Here is an 18,236-nt window from a genome sequence, read left to right on the forward strand (position 1 = left end):
AACTGCCGCAGTCTGCCCTTATAATCACCAAAAACATAACTCACTCTCCTTCTTGAAAACAAAATGTACTCATCCTCTCCCCAAGAAAAGCTGCATCCCATTAGTCATGGCATCAAACTCCAAGTCCAGAATCTCTGAATAATATGTGCTCACCTCTACAAAATGTAGGAAGGAAAATTAAACACCTACATATCCCCAGATACAGTGGCTAACATCCACTCCAAACACAAAATACTCATCACAAACTCCCATTCAGAAAAGGAAGCTATGAGCCACATTTGGAAGTCAATGTTCATGGCAAATCCCAAACCCCATGGGGCATTCTTCATGAGGGTTGTCCTCATGCTAGTGGGCCGGGAGATGCTGTCCAGTTAATTGTTTTCCATACTCTGGGAAGTGATTCTTATCTGAAGCTCAGGCAGCTTTTCTCACCCTGTCTCTCACCCAAAGATGGTTGAGGGTCCAAGACTTTCTACATAAACACAAGATCAGGGATGCTTTAGCATTAAAGTTCTCTCAAACATTTAGTCAGCTTCCTATATATTTTATTCTAGTTATTTCCATTTGCCAATAACCAAATACAGAGCTCTTTTTCATAGAAACATTTTAGGTGGTTTTTTTTCACTTCCTTATAATATTGAGGAATAAAGAAATATAGTAAATAGACTTTTCTTTCTCTCTCGTGATTTAATCCCTAGTACTTTGGGCCTCACAGGTTTCAGTGAGAGAACCATGTTAAATTGTTTCTTTGAGACATTTCTGTCCAGTTCTGTTGTGTATCCCCTAGTTCATTCAGAATTTTAAAGTATAGATGCTCTGGCTATATTTTTAATTGGATTCTTATTGTGAGACTGAGTCTTAGTGTACCTTTCCCATTTAAAGCATACCTTAATTTTAATTTTTATGTTTTGAGGTTGAGAAGCAACTTCATCTTCCATCAGTACAAAATCTTGTATTTTTTTGTTATCTTTCATTCCTAGTTACAAACATGCTGGCCATCTTCCAAATTCACGTCTGTAGAATACCTAGTGAAACAGTCCATACCAACCAACACATGCTACTAACATTGTTTTCTAATCTCTTTGCCTAAGACTATAAGTTTATTCAGAATACTGTTAGCTTCATTGCAGTGGTAACTACACAAAATTGTGTAACATAGATTGTGATCCTAAAACCCTCCTCACTGGTTAATGTCAAGCTTATGCCACATACTCCAAGATGTTTTCTTTCTTTCTTTTTATGCAATTGTCCCTTGCTTCTATACCAATTTTTTATTAGTCAAGGTTAGGCTAAGTGTTGCTGCAATAACAAATACATTCTGAAATTTCAGTTGCTTAACATAAATAGATGTTTATTTCTTGCTCACATCACAGTTGAATACAGATTGGACAGTTTTCCTATAGAGCTCTCCTCCATTTGAGTTCTGGTTTTAATTTCATTGGAACATATTTGAAGTCACAAAAAGCCACATAAAGCAGAGTAACTGTGAAGAATCTGTATAATTGGTAACATTTCAACATTTCTACCTACTGTGTGGGAAGATTGAATTTGAGAATAGACTGCAGAAAAGAGGTAGGTGAGGAAAGTGTAGTACTGTCTGGCTGCCATGAGAGGGAAGAGGTGGAGAGGTGAAAATAGGGGGGAAGTTTCTCACAAAAAGTAGAGAAGACTGAAAACCAAGTGGGCTGAGGTATGAAGTACCAGGGCCTTTGGAAAACCCAGTGAAATATGCCAAGAACCCAAGAGCTAAGGAAGCAATAGCCCACGTGGGACAAAAAGTGATGTGGCAGAGTTGGAGGGAAGGAACAAAATTTCTTTTCTCTTTCTCTTCTTTTTCTCCCTCCTTCCCTCCCTCCCTCCCTCCTTCCCTCCTTCTCTCTCTCTCTCTCTCTCTCTCTCTCTCTCTCTCTCTTTCTAGGGATTGAACCCAGGGGCACTCTGTCACTGAGCTACATCCCCAGCTCTTTTTATTTTTTATTTTTTTTTTATTTTGAAACAGGGTCTCACTACGTTGCTTAGAGACTCGCTAAGAGGAACACAATTTCTACATTGATATTTTAGGTCAATAGTAACTACTCATGGGTGGCCTTCTTAGTCACTGCCATAAACATTATTTTATTTTTAGGATATGAAGTTCTGCTAATAAGTGCAGAAACAAAATTCAGGGAGACAATACATGAAACCATGATTTTGCAAATGTTTCCATCAGAAATCTTGTCATGGTTCTAAGCTGCAAATGTCACTCATGTTTGCCTCAGATTGAATAGGTTCAGATATTTTTTTAAAACTATTCTCACTTCTCGATATTATGAAACATTTGAACAAAAGAATAGAACCTTCTATAAAATACAAATGTATTTCTAACTTCCTAGATTTAGGATTAGATTTTTTTTAAATATTCCTTTTCATTTTCTAAAGTTCTGGTGTTTATTCTATTAATCCTTCCTCAGAAGCATGACTCTAACTAAGCATGTGGGTTTCCCCTGTGATCCCTCAAGGCCTGATTAGCATCTCAATTTCCTTCTTTAATAAAAAATTCAATCAGGAGCCACTTAATGTTCCTGATTGGGTTTTTAAGTACAAACAAAGCAGTGGTACAAGTTAATCTATGAAAAAAGCACAGAGGAGTTAACAGGACCACTTTAGAAAGAGTAAGAATAGGATTTTGTCTTCATTTCTTTACTTTCCAGGGGCTATGGACCTGTGCAGGACTCCCACCTTGGGATGCCATGTGCACATTTACATTTCCTAATGCAAAAGACCCAGCTTCGGGCTGAGGGGCATTCTGGGAACTGGATTGAGGAGGCTAGACCCTAAGGGGATCATTTCTTTAAAGGCAATGCCAGAGAGAGAAGAGAGAGGCCTGGAGCCCTGAAGTGAAAGGTAGTGGCAGAGACTGTAACAGACAGAAGTGAATCAAGTCCTAGAGGACAGGCAGGGACAAGGGAAGTGACTATAGCCGAAGGTTGGGGAAGGACAATATTTTGAGTCACTTCCAACTTCTTTTAAGCAGTTGAATTCTTGGAAGGGACCCAGGCATGCTGTTGGGAATATTCCAAGTTCTATATTTGCTGGATATTCAATTTCTATATAGCTACTGCACACTTTTTACCTCAGATCTCTGCATGTGTGCATATGTGTAAGTTTGTATGAGTTTGGTGTGTTTGAGTTTTATCTATGACCCATCTCATGGGATACAATTAGGTAAATTATCTTGATTTTGCACACTTGAACAAAATTAAACACAGCTCAACTTTGCCAAATCTTTATAAGGGCCTGGAATAGAGGAAAACGAGATTGAGGATCCAGGTGTTCTTGCCATCGATTGTCTAGGATTGTCAGAGATTTCTTGAATGCACCTCACAGTGTTGTTGAAAATACTTTTCCAACACTTATCTGTTGTATCAGTTTGCTATGCTTGAACTATCCTGAGATGTACAGTCTTGGGGAAGAGAAACTAATCTCTTTAGCTTGGCTGTTAATCTTCCACACCAAAATGTAGGTCTCTGAGGTTTGGGGTAGAAGGACCATTCCATTGTGCTGGTACCAACCAGAGCCTACCATGAATTAACACTTCAATGAATCTATGTACACTTTAAGTTCTTAGATTCAGACAGCCCAAATTCCATGTTCTTCAAACTATATCTTGACATATTTTCAAAGTCTGATATGAAATGGGAATCTTGATTTTTGCCTCTTGATTTATTGCTACAGTAGGAAGCAGGGGGCAGAGTATCCCTTTTAGAGTGCACACACAATTATTGGTGGGAGTTTATGTGTTGGCAAGATGAAGTCAGACTAAGATTAAAGTGTACAATGCAGTAAAAAAATCTAGGTAGAAACAACAAAAAGTTGGCTATATTATTATGTAATAACGTGTAGTATTGATACAAATTATTATTAGTTTCATTTTTCTACACAAGAACTTTTCCTAATCATCTATTGGCATGCATCTAAAATATACTGCACAAGTCCTCCTCATTAAAAGGAAATCAGTTTCATTGATTAAATTCTGTTATACCTTTGAACACAAAAGGTTAAGACTTCCTCACAAACTTTTTAATTGATTGTGTTGAAGATAATCACCATGTACATAAGCCAGAAATAACTCCCTAGTCTCCTGGTAAACTATTCATAAGTTAAAATGCTTCTATGTTTCAGGTGGCTGAACTTGTAACCAGTGAGTTCTTTGAACAAGGAGATCGGGAGAGATCAGAACTCAAACTCACTCCTTCAGTAAGCTCATCCTTCTATTGTCATTTTTTATTGTCGTGTACTTCCCCTTTTGAATGACATTTCCAAAAATAACTCCAAATCACAGCTCCACAATGGGAAAGACTGAGAAGGGATTTAAGAAAGGGATTTAAGAAAGGACTCCTGAAAGTTTAAAACTTTAATTAAACTTAAATGCTAAACACTTTATTCCCAGGTTTCTGATTAAGAGCAGTGAGCTACTTAACAAGCATTTCCTGAGCACCCACAGTGGGAAAAGCAGGCATGAGGGAGGACGTGCAGAGTGAAATTCAAATAATTCAAAATTCAATGCTGGCATTTCATATGTGCCTACTTTGGAATGGAAATACAGCAAAAGATTAAAGCGAAGCGTCCAGACTCGAGGAATTACATTTTATTTGCCAATTTTGAACTTTCAAAATCTCCAAAGCAAATCTTTTCAAACCTGTTTTATTTTCCTCTTTGTTTGCAAAATGGGGAGTGTCACCTGGAGAACTAGGTTGCGGTGAATGCAATGCTATTTATGTTGGACTCAGCCATTCAATTATTTGAGAAAGCTTGTGATGGGCTCAGGATGCTGCTGTTTTATACATGTCAGGATGCAGGAGACATAATACCTCTATCACAGCCTCAAAGAGCGGGCAGCCTCTTTCTTCCTGATGAATGATTAGCTAAAAACATAAGACCCAACCACTCTGAGAGAGGTGCAAAGAATTTTAAAACCTGGTAACTCAGCACAGTAGGTTCAAGGAATGTGTCGGTCATCTAGCATGTGTTTTTGAGCATTCAAATCAGTAGAGTCCTGAACATTTGGAGGTAAAATAAGATCTTTACGGGTTTTAAGATGCCTTTCTTTGCTGACATTTTAAAGCAAGAAAAAGCAGCCGAACCATCTCCTAGCTTGATTACCTTGGAGTCAGACTCCACCAAATAACATACCATGACTGCACAGATTAAAACACCCACCAATTATGTTAGTTTTCAAATCAACATCTAGTCATACAGAATTCTAAACATCCTTTTATTCTTTTTTGGGGTGTCACCAAATTTCGTTATAAAACTAAAACTATTCAGTTAGTATGTATCCATTTCTGTATCAAAATCTAATACAATCCAAATTTCTCCCAGTGACAGATCTACTTTAAAATAAAAACCATTCTCTCCTTTTAAAAAATGTTTCAGAGGCATACACTGAAGGATTTACACTACAGGTCATCTAATTAAATGAAAAAAAAAAAAAAATGTGAGTAAATCACCAGCCCCAGTGAGCTGGCAGGTGCAGTGGCACAACACTGAGGAGCCTTTCTCTAGGCTCAGGTAAGGCATTTTCTGAAGACATAAATGAAATTAATTTTGTGGTGGAAACATGGCTCTAAATGCTAGTCTGTCCTCACAAAAGACTCCTTAGTCCAACTGATGACTGTCTCCTGTGGGATAGAGTAATCTCTCCCTAGTCCCTTTCCAGAAGTGACTGGAAGTATATACACCCAGAGTTGATACCTGGTGCATCCAACTATCTCTTCATTTCTAGGAAGAAAATTGTCCTGAAGCTCCCTCAGGTATCATGGTCCCAGAAGTCATCACAATAACTTTATAGAGACAAAATCTATCCTGGACCACAGCCAGAGGTCAACACTAGAAGCAGGGAGTCAGTGAATAAAATATGGTTGAGCATTTTCATGCGTCAAGCAGGAAGCTAAGCACTATATGTCCGGCAATGAGCAGCAAGCCGCAATCTTCCCTGCCTTCAAGTACCTTGTCAACTGGTAAAAAATATAGACATTAAATAATCATGAAAATTATATTATAAGATGCAAAGTGCTGTAAAGGGAAAGCATAGGACGAGGTGGCACCTCACATTCATTTTTCTCTCCTCAAACATTGATTAAGAACTGACTAGTCCAGAAATAAACCTTTACAGTTACAGTCGATTGATTTCAACATGAGTGGACAATCCAATGGAGGAAAATAGTCTTTTCAACAAATGGTTTGAGGGATATCCACAGGGGAAAAGAATGAAGTTGGTGCCCTACCTCTCACCATAACCAAAGTAAACATAAATTGGATCAAGAACCTAAATGTAAGTTCTAAAACAATAAAACTCTTAGAAGGAGATATGGGTATAAATCTTCTGGTTTCAATTTAGCTGTGGTGTCTTAAATATGATACCAAAAGCACAAGAGACAAAAGATAATAAGTTTCAGAGATGTTGATCCAGAGATATTGAATTGGACTTTATCAAAATTAAAAATGTTTTTATATCAAAGTATATTATAAAGGAACTGAAAAGGCAATCTACAAAATGGGAGACATTATTTATAAATCATATATCTGATATGGGCCTAGTATTTAGAACTTAAAAAAATAATCATAAAATAAAAAGAGGGCTGGGGTTGTGGCTCAGCAGCAGAGCACTTGCTTAGCATGTGCGGGGCCCTGGGTTTGATCCTCAGCACCACATAAAAATAAATAAATAAATAAAGGTATTGTGTCCAACTACAACTAAAAAATAAATATTAAAAAAATAAAATAAAATGATGGTTCAATTTTTAAAATGTGCAAAGGATCTGAACAAACACATTTCCAAAGAAAATACATAAATGGCTAATAAGCACATGAAAAAAATTCTCAAAAGCTTTTGCCATTAGGAAAGTACAAATTGAAACCACTGAAAATACCACTTCATGTCCCTTAAAAGGACTAGAATAAAAAAGACAGACAATACCAAGTGTCAATGAGGTTGTGCAGAAAGTGGAACTTCATTCATTGCTGGTAGGAATGTGAAATAGTGTAGCTGCTTTGAAGAACACTTTACCAAAAAAGTTAAACAAGAGTTACCATAGGACCCTGAAATTCAACATCTAGGTATATCACCAAAAGAAATGAAAATATACATCCAAATGAATGTACATGGGAGCATTAATTTATAATAGCCAAAAAGTGGAAACAACTCAAAGGTCCATTAACTGATGAATGAATAAATAAAATATGGTATATCCATACAATTGATATTATTTGACCAAAAAAAAATTATGTACTAATACCTGCTTCATAGATATTCCTTGAAAACCCTATGCTAAATAATAGAAGCCAGTTAGAAAAGACCACATATCATACAATTCCATTTATATGTAATGTGCAGAATAGGCAAATTCAAACAGGAAATAGACCTGTGGTTCCTAAGACTGGGACCTGGGAGACAATGCTTCTGTTGGTGTGGGGTTCCTGTCGGGGTGATGAACATGTTCTAAAGTTGTGGAGATAGTTGCACACATCTATGAGCATACTTAAAACCCTGAATTTTTAAAAAAGGTATTTGTACATAAAACTCACCAGAAACTAACTAAATGAAAAAATAGTTTGATAGCAAAGAGAACTATAGAGAAAATAAAACAGAATGCCATGGTTCAGGTATGGTTTGAATGTGTTCTCCAGGGTTTCACACATTAAAATTTAGCCCCATGGTGAGGTAGCAAGAGCACAGAAATTTAAGGACTATAATGTTTAAAGGAAGGGCCTTTGGGAGGTGATTAGGAGCCTAGAGAGCCCCTGTGATTTAACCAGGCTAGCTTTATAAGAAAAGAGGGACACACATACGTGCATTCCTTGTCTCTTGCCATGTGATGCCCTGTGCCACCTCTGGACAGCCAGCACAAAGGCCTTCATCACATGTGGGTCCTTGAACCTCTAGAACTAGGAGCTAAATAAACCTGTTTTCTTTAGGGAGCTGCCCAGCTTTGGATATTTTGTTACAGTAACACAAAAGGGACTGAGAATATTCTTATAGGAGCATTTTGGACCAAGACTCATTGTTCACAAGAGTTATCACTTTGTCCAGGATATTTCATGTCCTTTCCAAAGTCCAGTCTTCTTTCCTGATAAGACAAGTATGAGCAGAGGCTATGGGAGTCAGGGATCTTCTCCCTAATGTACAGATATTTTCCTCAGATTTGGCAGCTACTGATTTCTGCCTCACCCAATCCCACTGTCATTCATAAGTCTGAAGAATGCAGGCATTGCCAACATCTCTGGACCAAGAGATGGTGTGGACCTGCCCTCATAACCTGTAAGGGTATCAAAATGATGTGGATCCACACTGTATCTAGAAGACAGACATCACCTACTCTAAGGCAATAAAGCAAGCCAAGTTATAACTAGGCAGTGTAGTCTTATGGACCAATAGGGGCACAAGGGAGCTTCTTAGGCCCTGGCCTTCTTTAAGAAAAAGGGAGGGACATTCTCACCACAGTAGAATTGATTGTTTTTTCAAGAAAACCATTAACTCTCCAATCCCAGTCGATTATTCCCCTAATCTAGTCTTCCCAACAGACATATGTCGTTCTTTTTCTTAGTACACCTAAATTATATCAAACACTGTAACTTCATGAAGTTTAAAGGCTGGGAAAGAAGAACAAATGGGTCCCTCCCACCATCATCCATCCAATGACAGATAAAGACTTAGGAGTCTATTAATGGCAGAACCTTATTGAAAAATACAATTGTTGAACCAATTCTTCACCCTAAAAAATTAATATAAATGGTTTCTATTTAAAATAAAATTGATTTAAATGGTCTTTTCCAATTTATCCCATTCTATCCTGCATTCTCACTACAGAAATAAGAGCCTGCTTTATTTTTGTGACAATAAAATACATCTTTTTCCCCTTGATTTGTACCTAATTCCCAGTGACCTGATGACTTGATTCAGTAGCAGCTACCCATATCTGAAGACAGATTCTGGCCCCAAGGAGTTGCGTGCTATAAAGTTCAAATAAATTCGCTTACAAATCTCATAAAAAAAAAAGAGGTGGAAATGCTTTATTTCTTATCACAGATAAAAGAAAAAAGTGTGCGTAAGGATTGATTGTGGTTTGTGAAGTGTTCAGTTGGTAAAATTGGGCCATTGTGGCGAAGCATCTGACAAAGCACCTGTGAAGCCCCCAGTGTAATAAAGCAAGGCTCTCCTCCCCTGTTCTAGGCTATTTTCGATCGGAACCGGAAAGATGAGCTGCCTCGGTTGCAGTTGGAGTGGATTGATAGCATCTGCATGCCTTTGTATCAGGTAATCTTGACCTGGGAAGGTGGGCTGGTCCAGATGGAGCCAGAAATGGCACTTCTAGAGGCATTAGTTTTGGAGAGATACTTCCAGGGCATCTACATTGCTGCAAACTCTGCTGCAGTTTGTCTTTCCCCAGAGTTCCCATCCAGGAGTTGGTACTGGGAAGCTGGAGAGTGAGCTCTCCACCACTTGCTAGGATGTGATCTTCCTGGGCCTCATCTTCCTCATCTATAAAGCAGGGATACTAATATTTTATCTCAGCATTTCCCAAACCATGCCCCAAGGAGCACAAATAGGGTCGAAAAATCATCATCTCTTCAAAAATGGCTCTCAGGCCTGGGTAACTGAGGAAACACCCATGCATGTGTGGAAGCCATATATTGAAGACTCAAGAGAAATCCTGCAGGAAAGAAACATACTTTATTCTAAATCTCTCAAACATGTTTGACCATAGGAATCATAATACACACACACACACACACACACACACACACATTTTTTTAACCCATATTAATATTATGTGAGACACAGTGGTTCCTGAAACTGCTTTCTGCTCTAACCCTGTGGTATTCAAAATCTGTCTCTCTCTGCAATGCAGGCGACACCTCCCACCCAGTTAATTCTGAGGGAGATGAGCTAATGATTTCTAGGTCTGCTGCCTGGAGTGCAGACCAGCTCCTGGCAAGGAGACCAGTGTCAGCTTTGAATGGTTCACACTCTGCTTTCTGAGTATGGATTAGGGCTGGCATCAGTTAACACTAACAGTTTAGTGTACATTGGCTTTTAATTCTACTTCTAAGCATTTGCTTTCATCTGTAAAACCTGGCGAGTTCTTTACCCCCAACCTAGCTCAATCAAACTCAGCTGCTTTTCTAACTTCAAAGCGAGAAACATGCAGGGAAAGCAGAACCTCTTTAGTTTCTCACTCTGTGTAACTCCATTAAGAGCACAGTATTGTTTTTTAAATACCTCACAACCATTAAGTTTCAAACTTATCTACCACTTCATTTTCAGTGCTTTTAGGAACTGCTGAACCCTGTCACAGTACCCGGGAAACAAACAAATCAGAATATTGTCTTAAAGATGGAAATGCAATTTTTCAATAATTATAAATAACAAAAGTGAATTCATTTCTTGTTTTATATGATCCATTAAATGCCTGCTGGCATATAATCAACCAAAAACAGTTTTAAAATAATCTGAAATTGATTATTTTAGTTATAAATGGAACATAATGTTCTTTCACTCAATAATGAAAGATTGGGCAAAATGAATCAAGAATGATGTATACTTTGTTATCTGTGGCTTCTCAGCTTTCTTTCTTCCCATCTGCTCCTCCTACCCCTGATGTCTCAGAATAAGCCAGGCCCCCATGTGTAAAGCCCACAGCTGTTGGGTCAGGTATCTCTTGCTTTGCTAAATTGACCTTGACTACCTACACTGAATTATTTTTCTAATGTTATGCAGTTTCCTGTGCACACTTAGGCAACAAATGGATGAATGAATTATTCTTGCAATTAATAAATTTCATTTACTGACAGTAAAGTTAGAAGGATGAAGTTATGTATATGTGGGGCTGTTTAATTTGGGGTGCTAAGTTTGCAAAATTACTTTGAAACATATACACTTTTCCTATGTGATTAGATATAGTAAATGCTGGAAAGGGTCCTCTTGTGCATTTCCATGTTATTTCATTTTTGATTCACAATTGTTTGGGTGTATCATTTACGTTGTTTGAAACTCTTAGGTTAAAAAGTAAGTTACTTGAATTTCAATTGAAAATAGCAGTTTCTAGTGTTTAAGGAGCACTATTACCACTTCACATTACGTATCTTGATTTTTCACATCTATTTTACTTTACTCATCTGTAAGGTTAGATACATCTGCAGAAAATTAGCATATAGAAAGGATAAGTGACATTGCTACCAAGTTAGGCATGCGTCCTGCTCATCCTTGACCTTTATTTTGGTGAAGTGGCCTTTCAACTGCCCACTGTGCCTTTGATGAAAGGTCTCCCACTGTTGTCTCTCTCTGGGGAGAGGCATGTCATTCTCAAGGGGACTATGACGGAGCTGTTGACAAAAGCTCATATTTGTACTTGCCACCATTATCTTCTCATTTAGCAGACGATGAAAATCTTGCTCTTTTTAGATTCCTCATCACTAATAATTTTTTTCAATTTCATAATTTCGTTTGTAAATTCTTTGTAAGGCCTTGAAACCACCTTGTCCAAGAGCCCTCAAATTGAAACTCTAGCAAGAGTTTAATCTCTCTATTTTGTTCCACCTTATACAATGGATATTCTCCCCACTGTTCAATAATCTTAAATTAACTGTTGGTGCTCCAGAGTTGAGCTAGAATTAGTCGCCAAGCAGAAATCACATTAGTGGGAAGACACAAAATCTTGAGGAAATATCAAGCAAGGAAAATCACTCATGTGATGCTGGCCACTGAGCCAAAACATCTGAGGAAATTCAAGTTGGTGTTGAAAGACTGGTTTGAGGTTTTGAACCCAAAGAGTCTGAGAGGACAGAAGCCAAACAGAGAAGTGTCCGGAATCCCAACTGTGATCAGGCTGAAATAACATGGTCTGAAATATAGGGCATAAGAATCCAATTTGGTCTTGCTGTGTTGACCAGGGGATAGGGCAAAAGGACACAGAATAGTACATGGGGGACAAAGGGGTGTCCCTTCTAATGGCCAAAGCGCCGACCCCAAGGCGACAGGTGTGAGTAATAAGAAACCTCACTAGAGTTTAAATAAACAGATTCAGAGAGAGATAGACAGAGACAGAGAGAGACACAGAGAGAGAGAGAGAGAGAGAGCGCTAAGGTGAGATCCCCCTGCTGGGGGTACAGTGTGGACAGGAGTCTGAACAGCTGGAGGCTGTATGTAGAGGAGAGGAACAGAATAAGAAGTTGGGGAGGGGAGGATGGACAGGCAGCTACCCAGGCAGAGCTTTTTGACTTCACTGACTCTCACAGGGTAATTCGGTTTTACTTCATGGATTTAAAAGGATTGTGCTTATCGAATACCCTGATAGATTGGGCACTTTCTGCCTGAGACTTGTCTCTTAACCAAAAGATAAAAATTATCACTACTCTCAGGTTCCTGAAGGAACCCTAATAGATATGCCTAGGTGGGAATCCATTGCATTTAAAATCAAAACTTTTATCTGTGAGATAACTGCAATTTCCAGTCAATTTGTGATTATGTCAAAGGGAAAATGAGGACTCCTCCTCCTCCAAAATCTATTCATTAGGAAGTTACCAAAGTAATGAAATGATTGAAAGTGACTGATAGAAAATGTATAAAAACATAAAGACAGCAGGAAACAATGATCAGTGGGTTGTGTTCACCCTATGTCTTGTATACAAGAGAAATGGACTGTTTCCATCTCAAGAGGAGAAAAGAACAAGTTTTCAAGTCATTGCATTAGCCCTAGCAGCGTGCCAGGTGGGGAAGGTTTCAGGATGGTCCCTGATCCATGGGGAGCCACTCAAAAGAAGGTCTGACATATCTGTACACATACATTTAGATGTTCATGGATAGTTCTCCAGAACTTGATCATCTTTTTAATCTCGTGGTTTCAAACTTTTCTTGAAAGAAAGAAAGAGGAAAAAAATGGTCCTAAGAGGCAGAAGTCATGATTTATCTGTGACAGCATTTTAATCAGAAAGCATATAGGAAGCCAAGAGTGGGCAGGGAACCATCAAAGCGTGTTCCCCCAGAGAAGACTAAAGCCCTGGTTAGTTAGCTCTGTCCTAGCAGGGTTTCTCCGAGGAATACATTGACATCTGATTCCTGTGCTTTCTGCTGTCTTTGCACCCTGCTGGGGAGCCATTAGCCTGCTGCTCAACATCTTTAGAAGGAAAAAAAAAAAAAAGTAAGAAAGAAGAAAAAAAAAGACACCATCAAACTTTGTAGTCATTGCTACACCAGCCTTAGGGATAAACAGAAACCCTGATGTCACAGTATCATTCTGAGCTCCTCTTTGTAGGAGCGAGCTAAGTTTTTGCCCCTAATTTCCATTCTCGGCTTAAACCTCAGTGTACCTAGAATGTGACTGATGCACAGAGGCATTATAAATCTTCTGTCTGTTAAGGACTAAGCAATTTAATTTTTCTTATGAACATAATCAGATTTCTAGCTCCGTCCCCAATTGGGGTGGATTTTCTCGCAGATAATGAAAAAGAGGAGCATCTAACTAGAATAATTCTTCCTCTCCATCTAGAGAAGAAAATTTTCCATAAGATCAGTGTGTCTCTGTTTAAAAATGTCATGGGTTTCTGTAGCAGGAGGGCTTCTAATGTAAATATTACAATTAACTTAGACTTTTTTTCTGTTTTCAGTTATAATGATCATTTTGGAAAATTTATTTTACCTGATGCAGTGATTAATATGCTTTTTAGAAATAGTAAGAAAAAATTATCTTTAGAATATACTTGAAATTGTAGAGACTCTAGACTTAGACATTGGTAAACTGAAAAAGAGGATACAAAGTGGTCCTGTAGGACAGTGTCTCTGGATACTGATGAAAGTACTTTAAAAACAACTCAGTGTTTCCCACATGGTTCATGGCTTCAGTCCAATTAAAAAAGAAAGAGACAAAAAGAAAAAGAAGAATAACTCATGGGCTGCAGGGTGACTAGTCAGAGCATAAACTCATCTCCTCTTAAAAAAGCCTATAGGGCAAAAAACTTAACACCAAAAAAAAAAATCAGTAAATGAACTAGGGAACTGAAAAGTTACTTCACAAAAGAAGAAATATGATCCGTCAACAAATCTATGAAAAAATGTTGAACATCTCTAACAACCAGAGAAATGCAAATTAAAACCACACTGAGATTTCATCTCACTCCAGTAAGAATGGCAATTATCAAGAATACAAGTAACAATACATGTTGTCGAGGATGTGGGGGAAAAGGTACACTCATACATTGCTGGTGGGACTACAAATTGGTGCAACCACTATGGAAAGCAGTATGAAGATTCCTCAGAAAACTTGAAATGTAATGACCATTTGACCCAGTTATCCCAGTCCTTGGCTTTTACCCAAAGGACTTAAAAATCAGCATACTATAGTGACACAGTCACATCAGTATTTATAGCAGCTGAATTCACAACAGCTAAGCTGTAGAACAAACCTAGGTTTGTTTAAAAAACCTACAGGAAATGGAATGTGGATATAACAAACCTTCAACAGATGAATGGATAAAGAAAATGTGGTACATATACACAATGGAATATTACTCAGTCATAAAAAATAATAAAATTATGGCATTTGCTAGTAAATGGATGGAACTAGACACCATCATAGTAAGTGAAACCAACCCCAGAAAACCAAAGGCAGAATGTTGTCTCTGATATGCGGATACGAATTTATAATGGTGGCGGGTGGTCCTGGGTTGGACAGGACAAAGTGAGGAAGGGAGAGGGATGGAAATGGAAAGACAATAGAATGAATTGGATATTACTTTCTTATGTTCATATATGAAGACTTGACCATTGTAACTCCACATCATGTACAACCACAAAACCAGGAAATTATACTGCATGTATATATCAAAATACATTCTACTGTCATGTATAACTAAAAAGAACGAATCAAAAAGATTTCTTTAAAAAACCTACAGGAAATGGAATGTGGATAGAACAATTTCATCAGATAGGGAGGCAGGGAGGTAGGCCGGAAGGAAGGGAGCCAACTGAATTCCTGGGTGAGGAGCCCACATATCTCTCTCAAGCCCAGTGAAAAATGCATTGATTTAGCCTTTAAAATATCTTCCTTCTTACATATACTGTACCCAAATCTAAGTGCTAATGGTAAAACCTGTTAACCTGAAAAAATCCTATGTAATGTTAGTCAAACAGAAATGGAAGAGAATATAAATATTCAAAAGGGCCAGTTCTGTGCAATTGACAGGCCCCTCCGCTACAGACTGTCTTCCAAACTTTTGCCAAAATGATCTTCCTTAATAAAAAAAAGAACAAGTAGGGGTTGGGGATGTAGCTCAGTGGCAGAGCGCTTGCCTAGCATGTGTGAGGCACTGGGTTCAATCCTCAGCACCACATAAAAATAAAATAAAGGCATTCTGTCCATCTACAACTACAAAAAAAAAATTTTTTTAAATAAAAAAAAGTATGCTTTCCATGGTGATTCCATAGTAGATGACCATGCATCCCTCTCAGAAGCCTGAGATTACTACTCCCATCCATAAGACAGATTCCTTGGATTAGAATTAAAGGCCCCCCTGGTTCATTCTGAGCCCTGACTTCCCATAAGATGGGTTTCCTGAGACCCCCCTATTCCCGGTACCCAGCATAGTGTGGAGCACAATAGAACTGCTTCAGTAAATGTCTGTTGAACAAATGAATGAAGGAAAAAAAGCAGATGATGGTTTGCAGTGCCACAGGTTAATTATAAGCAGTGGGATGTACAAAGTATGGTTATAATGTCATTTTAAGTTATCACCTATAAATATAAAACCCTTTCATCAGAGTATGCACTGTTATATTCCTGCCCATAATCTCAACTATATGGCCTATGATATCTTTTTAGAAAGTGGTTTAGTTCTCATCATGGTTGAATTGGCCCTTAATTTTACTGTGAAGAACTACTTTATAGCCATGGATTTTTCAAAGCTTTGACTTTTTTTTTTAGCTAGGAAACACATTTAATTTTCCTTTATCCAGCATTGCCAGAAAATGTAATCTTCTAGTTATTTTAATAGTCAATGTAAAATATTGAGCTAGTATATATCATACATAGATTTCAAGAAATTATGTGCAATATTGTATACAAATGACTTCAGGAAATTACAATGCAATAAAATGCACTAAATTTATTAGGATTAAAATTTAATGTTTCTTTGACTTAAAGGACTTTCCAGACTCTTCAGCACTTAAGAGTTAGCAATATCAACATCAAAGAATCATGTGCGATGTGGAATGGAATACCGAACAGCAGAGGGGGCTCATTAATAAAAGGACGGTGAAGTGCATGTCACCTCTGGCCTCCTGCATGACCCTTTGCTTTGCCTGTGGAGGCATCTCACACCCTTAGCCAGATTCCAGAGCTCTTCCTGCACTCTGATGTGTGGGGATGTTTGGTTTGGTAGAGAATTTTCCACCTCCAAATATGAGTTTGACTTGGTAAAGCAACTAGGTCTGTGTATATTCTCTTTTAAATAAAATGGCCTTTACTTTGTTTTATGTCATGCAACTTTAAAAATAAACTGTTCTTTATATGGCAGTACTTAATCTATTCCGTTTCTTATGTATTTTATGAGCTCAAAAACTTCCATCATGAATCAGTATTTAAATCCTAGAATCTGGTGAAAATTTTTTTATATACTCCCTAAAAATGTTTTTGAGGATAGTATTTAAGATAAAAATCTACTTCTCCATAACCAGCTGACCAACATAAATAACTCTTTTAAAAATATTTCTACTTTGAGATCACAAAGCTAAAACTCACTTAACCCCAAGTCCATACAAGGCTTGGAATGTTCTCTTTACTTAAGTTACTTTCCAGTTCCTCTCGAGAGCATATTTTAAAAACTGATTGACCTCCTCTTCATGACCCTCTCCTCCTTCACTCTCTTCAGAAGAAGAAGGAAGGAAGGAGGGAAGGAGGGAGGATGAGGGGGGAGGAGGAGAAAATGAGAGAGGTGGAGAGAGAGAAAATTGCCATTTTTAGTACTGGGATATGAATAAAGACCTCTTAATTATTGTGGGGTTTTGGGTGAATTTTTTGGTTGTTGTTGTTTTGGAGTTTTTTTGCTTTGTAAGTTCCTCTCCAAAATTTCTGCAACTTAATGTTCATTTGGAAGGTCACTATTGTTTGAGCTTGTGAAATGAGGCATGAGAGAAACAAAGCATTATTATGCTATTGCCCAACAGAATCTTCTGTATATTCTAAATGTTTTCTGAGAGAATTCAAGAAGGCACTATTGGAAACTCAACTATCACTACTCTTACATTTAATTATCAGAGCTAGCTATAGCCTTAGAAAATTTAAGTAAATCACTCAAAGCACATTGCCTCGTTCTAGTAAGCAAATGCCTCATGGTAATGTGACCAGAGAAAGTCAGGCTCCCAACCTCATACACCAACCAACCTGGCAGCTCAGCAGTTGGGTCTGTTAGGAAGGTTCTAAAACGAAGTTAAAAATTTCCATTGGACTGAGATTTTAGTAAAGAACTATTAGAATCCTACAGATATGAGGATATCCTTTTCAGCAAACATTTATCGAATACTGACTTTATTTGCCATAGGATGAGTGCCTTTACATATACAATTTAATTAACCCTAACTCTGTGAAGAAGAAAGTACTTCATTCCAGATCCTATAGTGTCTAATCATTATGGATGAGGAAACTAAACCAACAGATGCTCGTGGACTTGGACAAAAGCAGTCAGTGCAGGGCAGGGGTAGAATTTTGAAGCTAAGCCTTCTTGGTCTTGCTGTGTTGCTTTTTCCCACTAAACTTCCCTGAGGATGTGACAGGGATTTTTGTAAACCCCTCATTTACAAAATAAAACCGAATCCTTCAGAGGAGAGGATAAAGAGAAGACCTGGTAGACAGAGAGAGAGACAGAGAGAGAGATTCCTAGAGGATTGATGGATTCTGTTTAGCTGTTACTATAGACAGTCTTTTCAAAATATTTTATGTCAAATTGTCTCTGATTAACACTTTCATCTGTAAAATGTGTTGATGTTGCCAATTAAAGATGAGAAATCGGTTTTACAAGTTTATTTCCTCATCTTTCTGAGAATCCCATTAATATTTTAATAGTAAAGGATTTTTTAGAAGATACAAACCCCTTTGGGCATTTCCAGGAAAAAGTTGGAAGAATTTTTTTTGGGGGGGGGGTGATAGAAAAGCCTAGATCGCCTTGAACAGACTGTTGGTGTGAAAGTTAATGACTAGGATGGTGAG

The 18,236-nt window shown here is 37.9% G+C and overlaps 1 protein-coding gene across 1 annotated transcript in view; it reads left to right on the top strand.

Moving 5' to 3' along the window:
- Pde11a (phosphodiesterase 11A) overlaps positions 1-18,236 on the top strand; it is a 390,557-nt gene that overhangs the window by 351,973 nt on the left and 20,348 nt on the right. Inside the window, exons 18-19 of the mRNA XM_076866019.2 lie at positions 4,162-4,236; positions 9,212-9,295. Coding sequence (XP_076722134.2) covers positions 4,162-4,236; positions 9,212-9,295 — 159 coding nt within the window. The remainder of the gene's footprint in view (positions 1-4,161; positions 4,237-9,211; positions 9,296-18,236) is intronic.

This window comes from Callospermophilus lateralis, chromosome 9 (assembly GCF_048772815.1).
Source record: "Callospermophilus lateralis isolate mCalLat2 chromosome 9, mCalLat2.hap1, whole genome shotgun sequence".
Lineage (NCBI taxonomy): Eukaryota > Metazoa > Chordata > Mammalia > Rodentia > Sciuridae > Callospermophilus > Callospermophilus lateralis.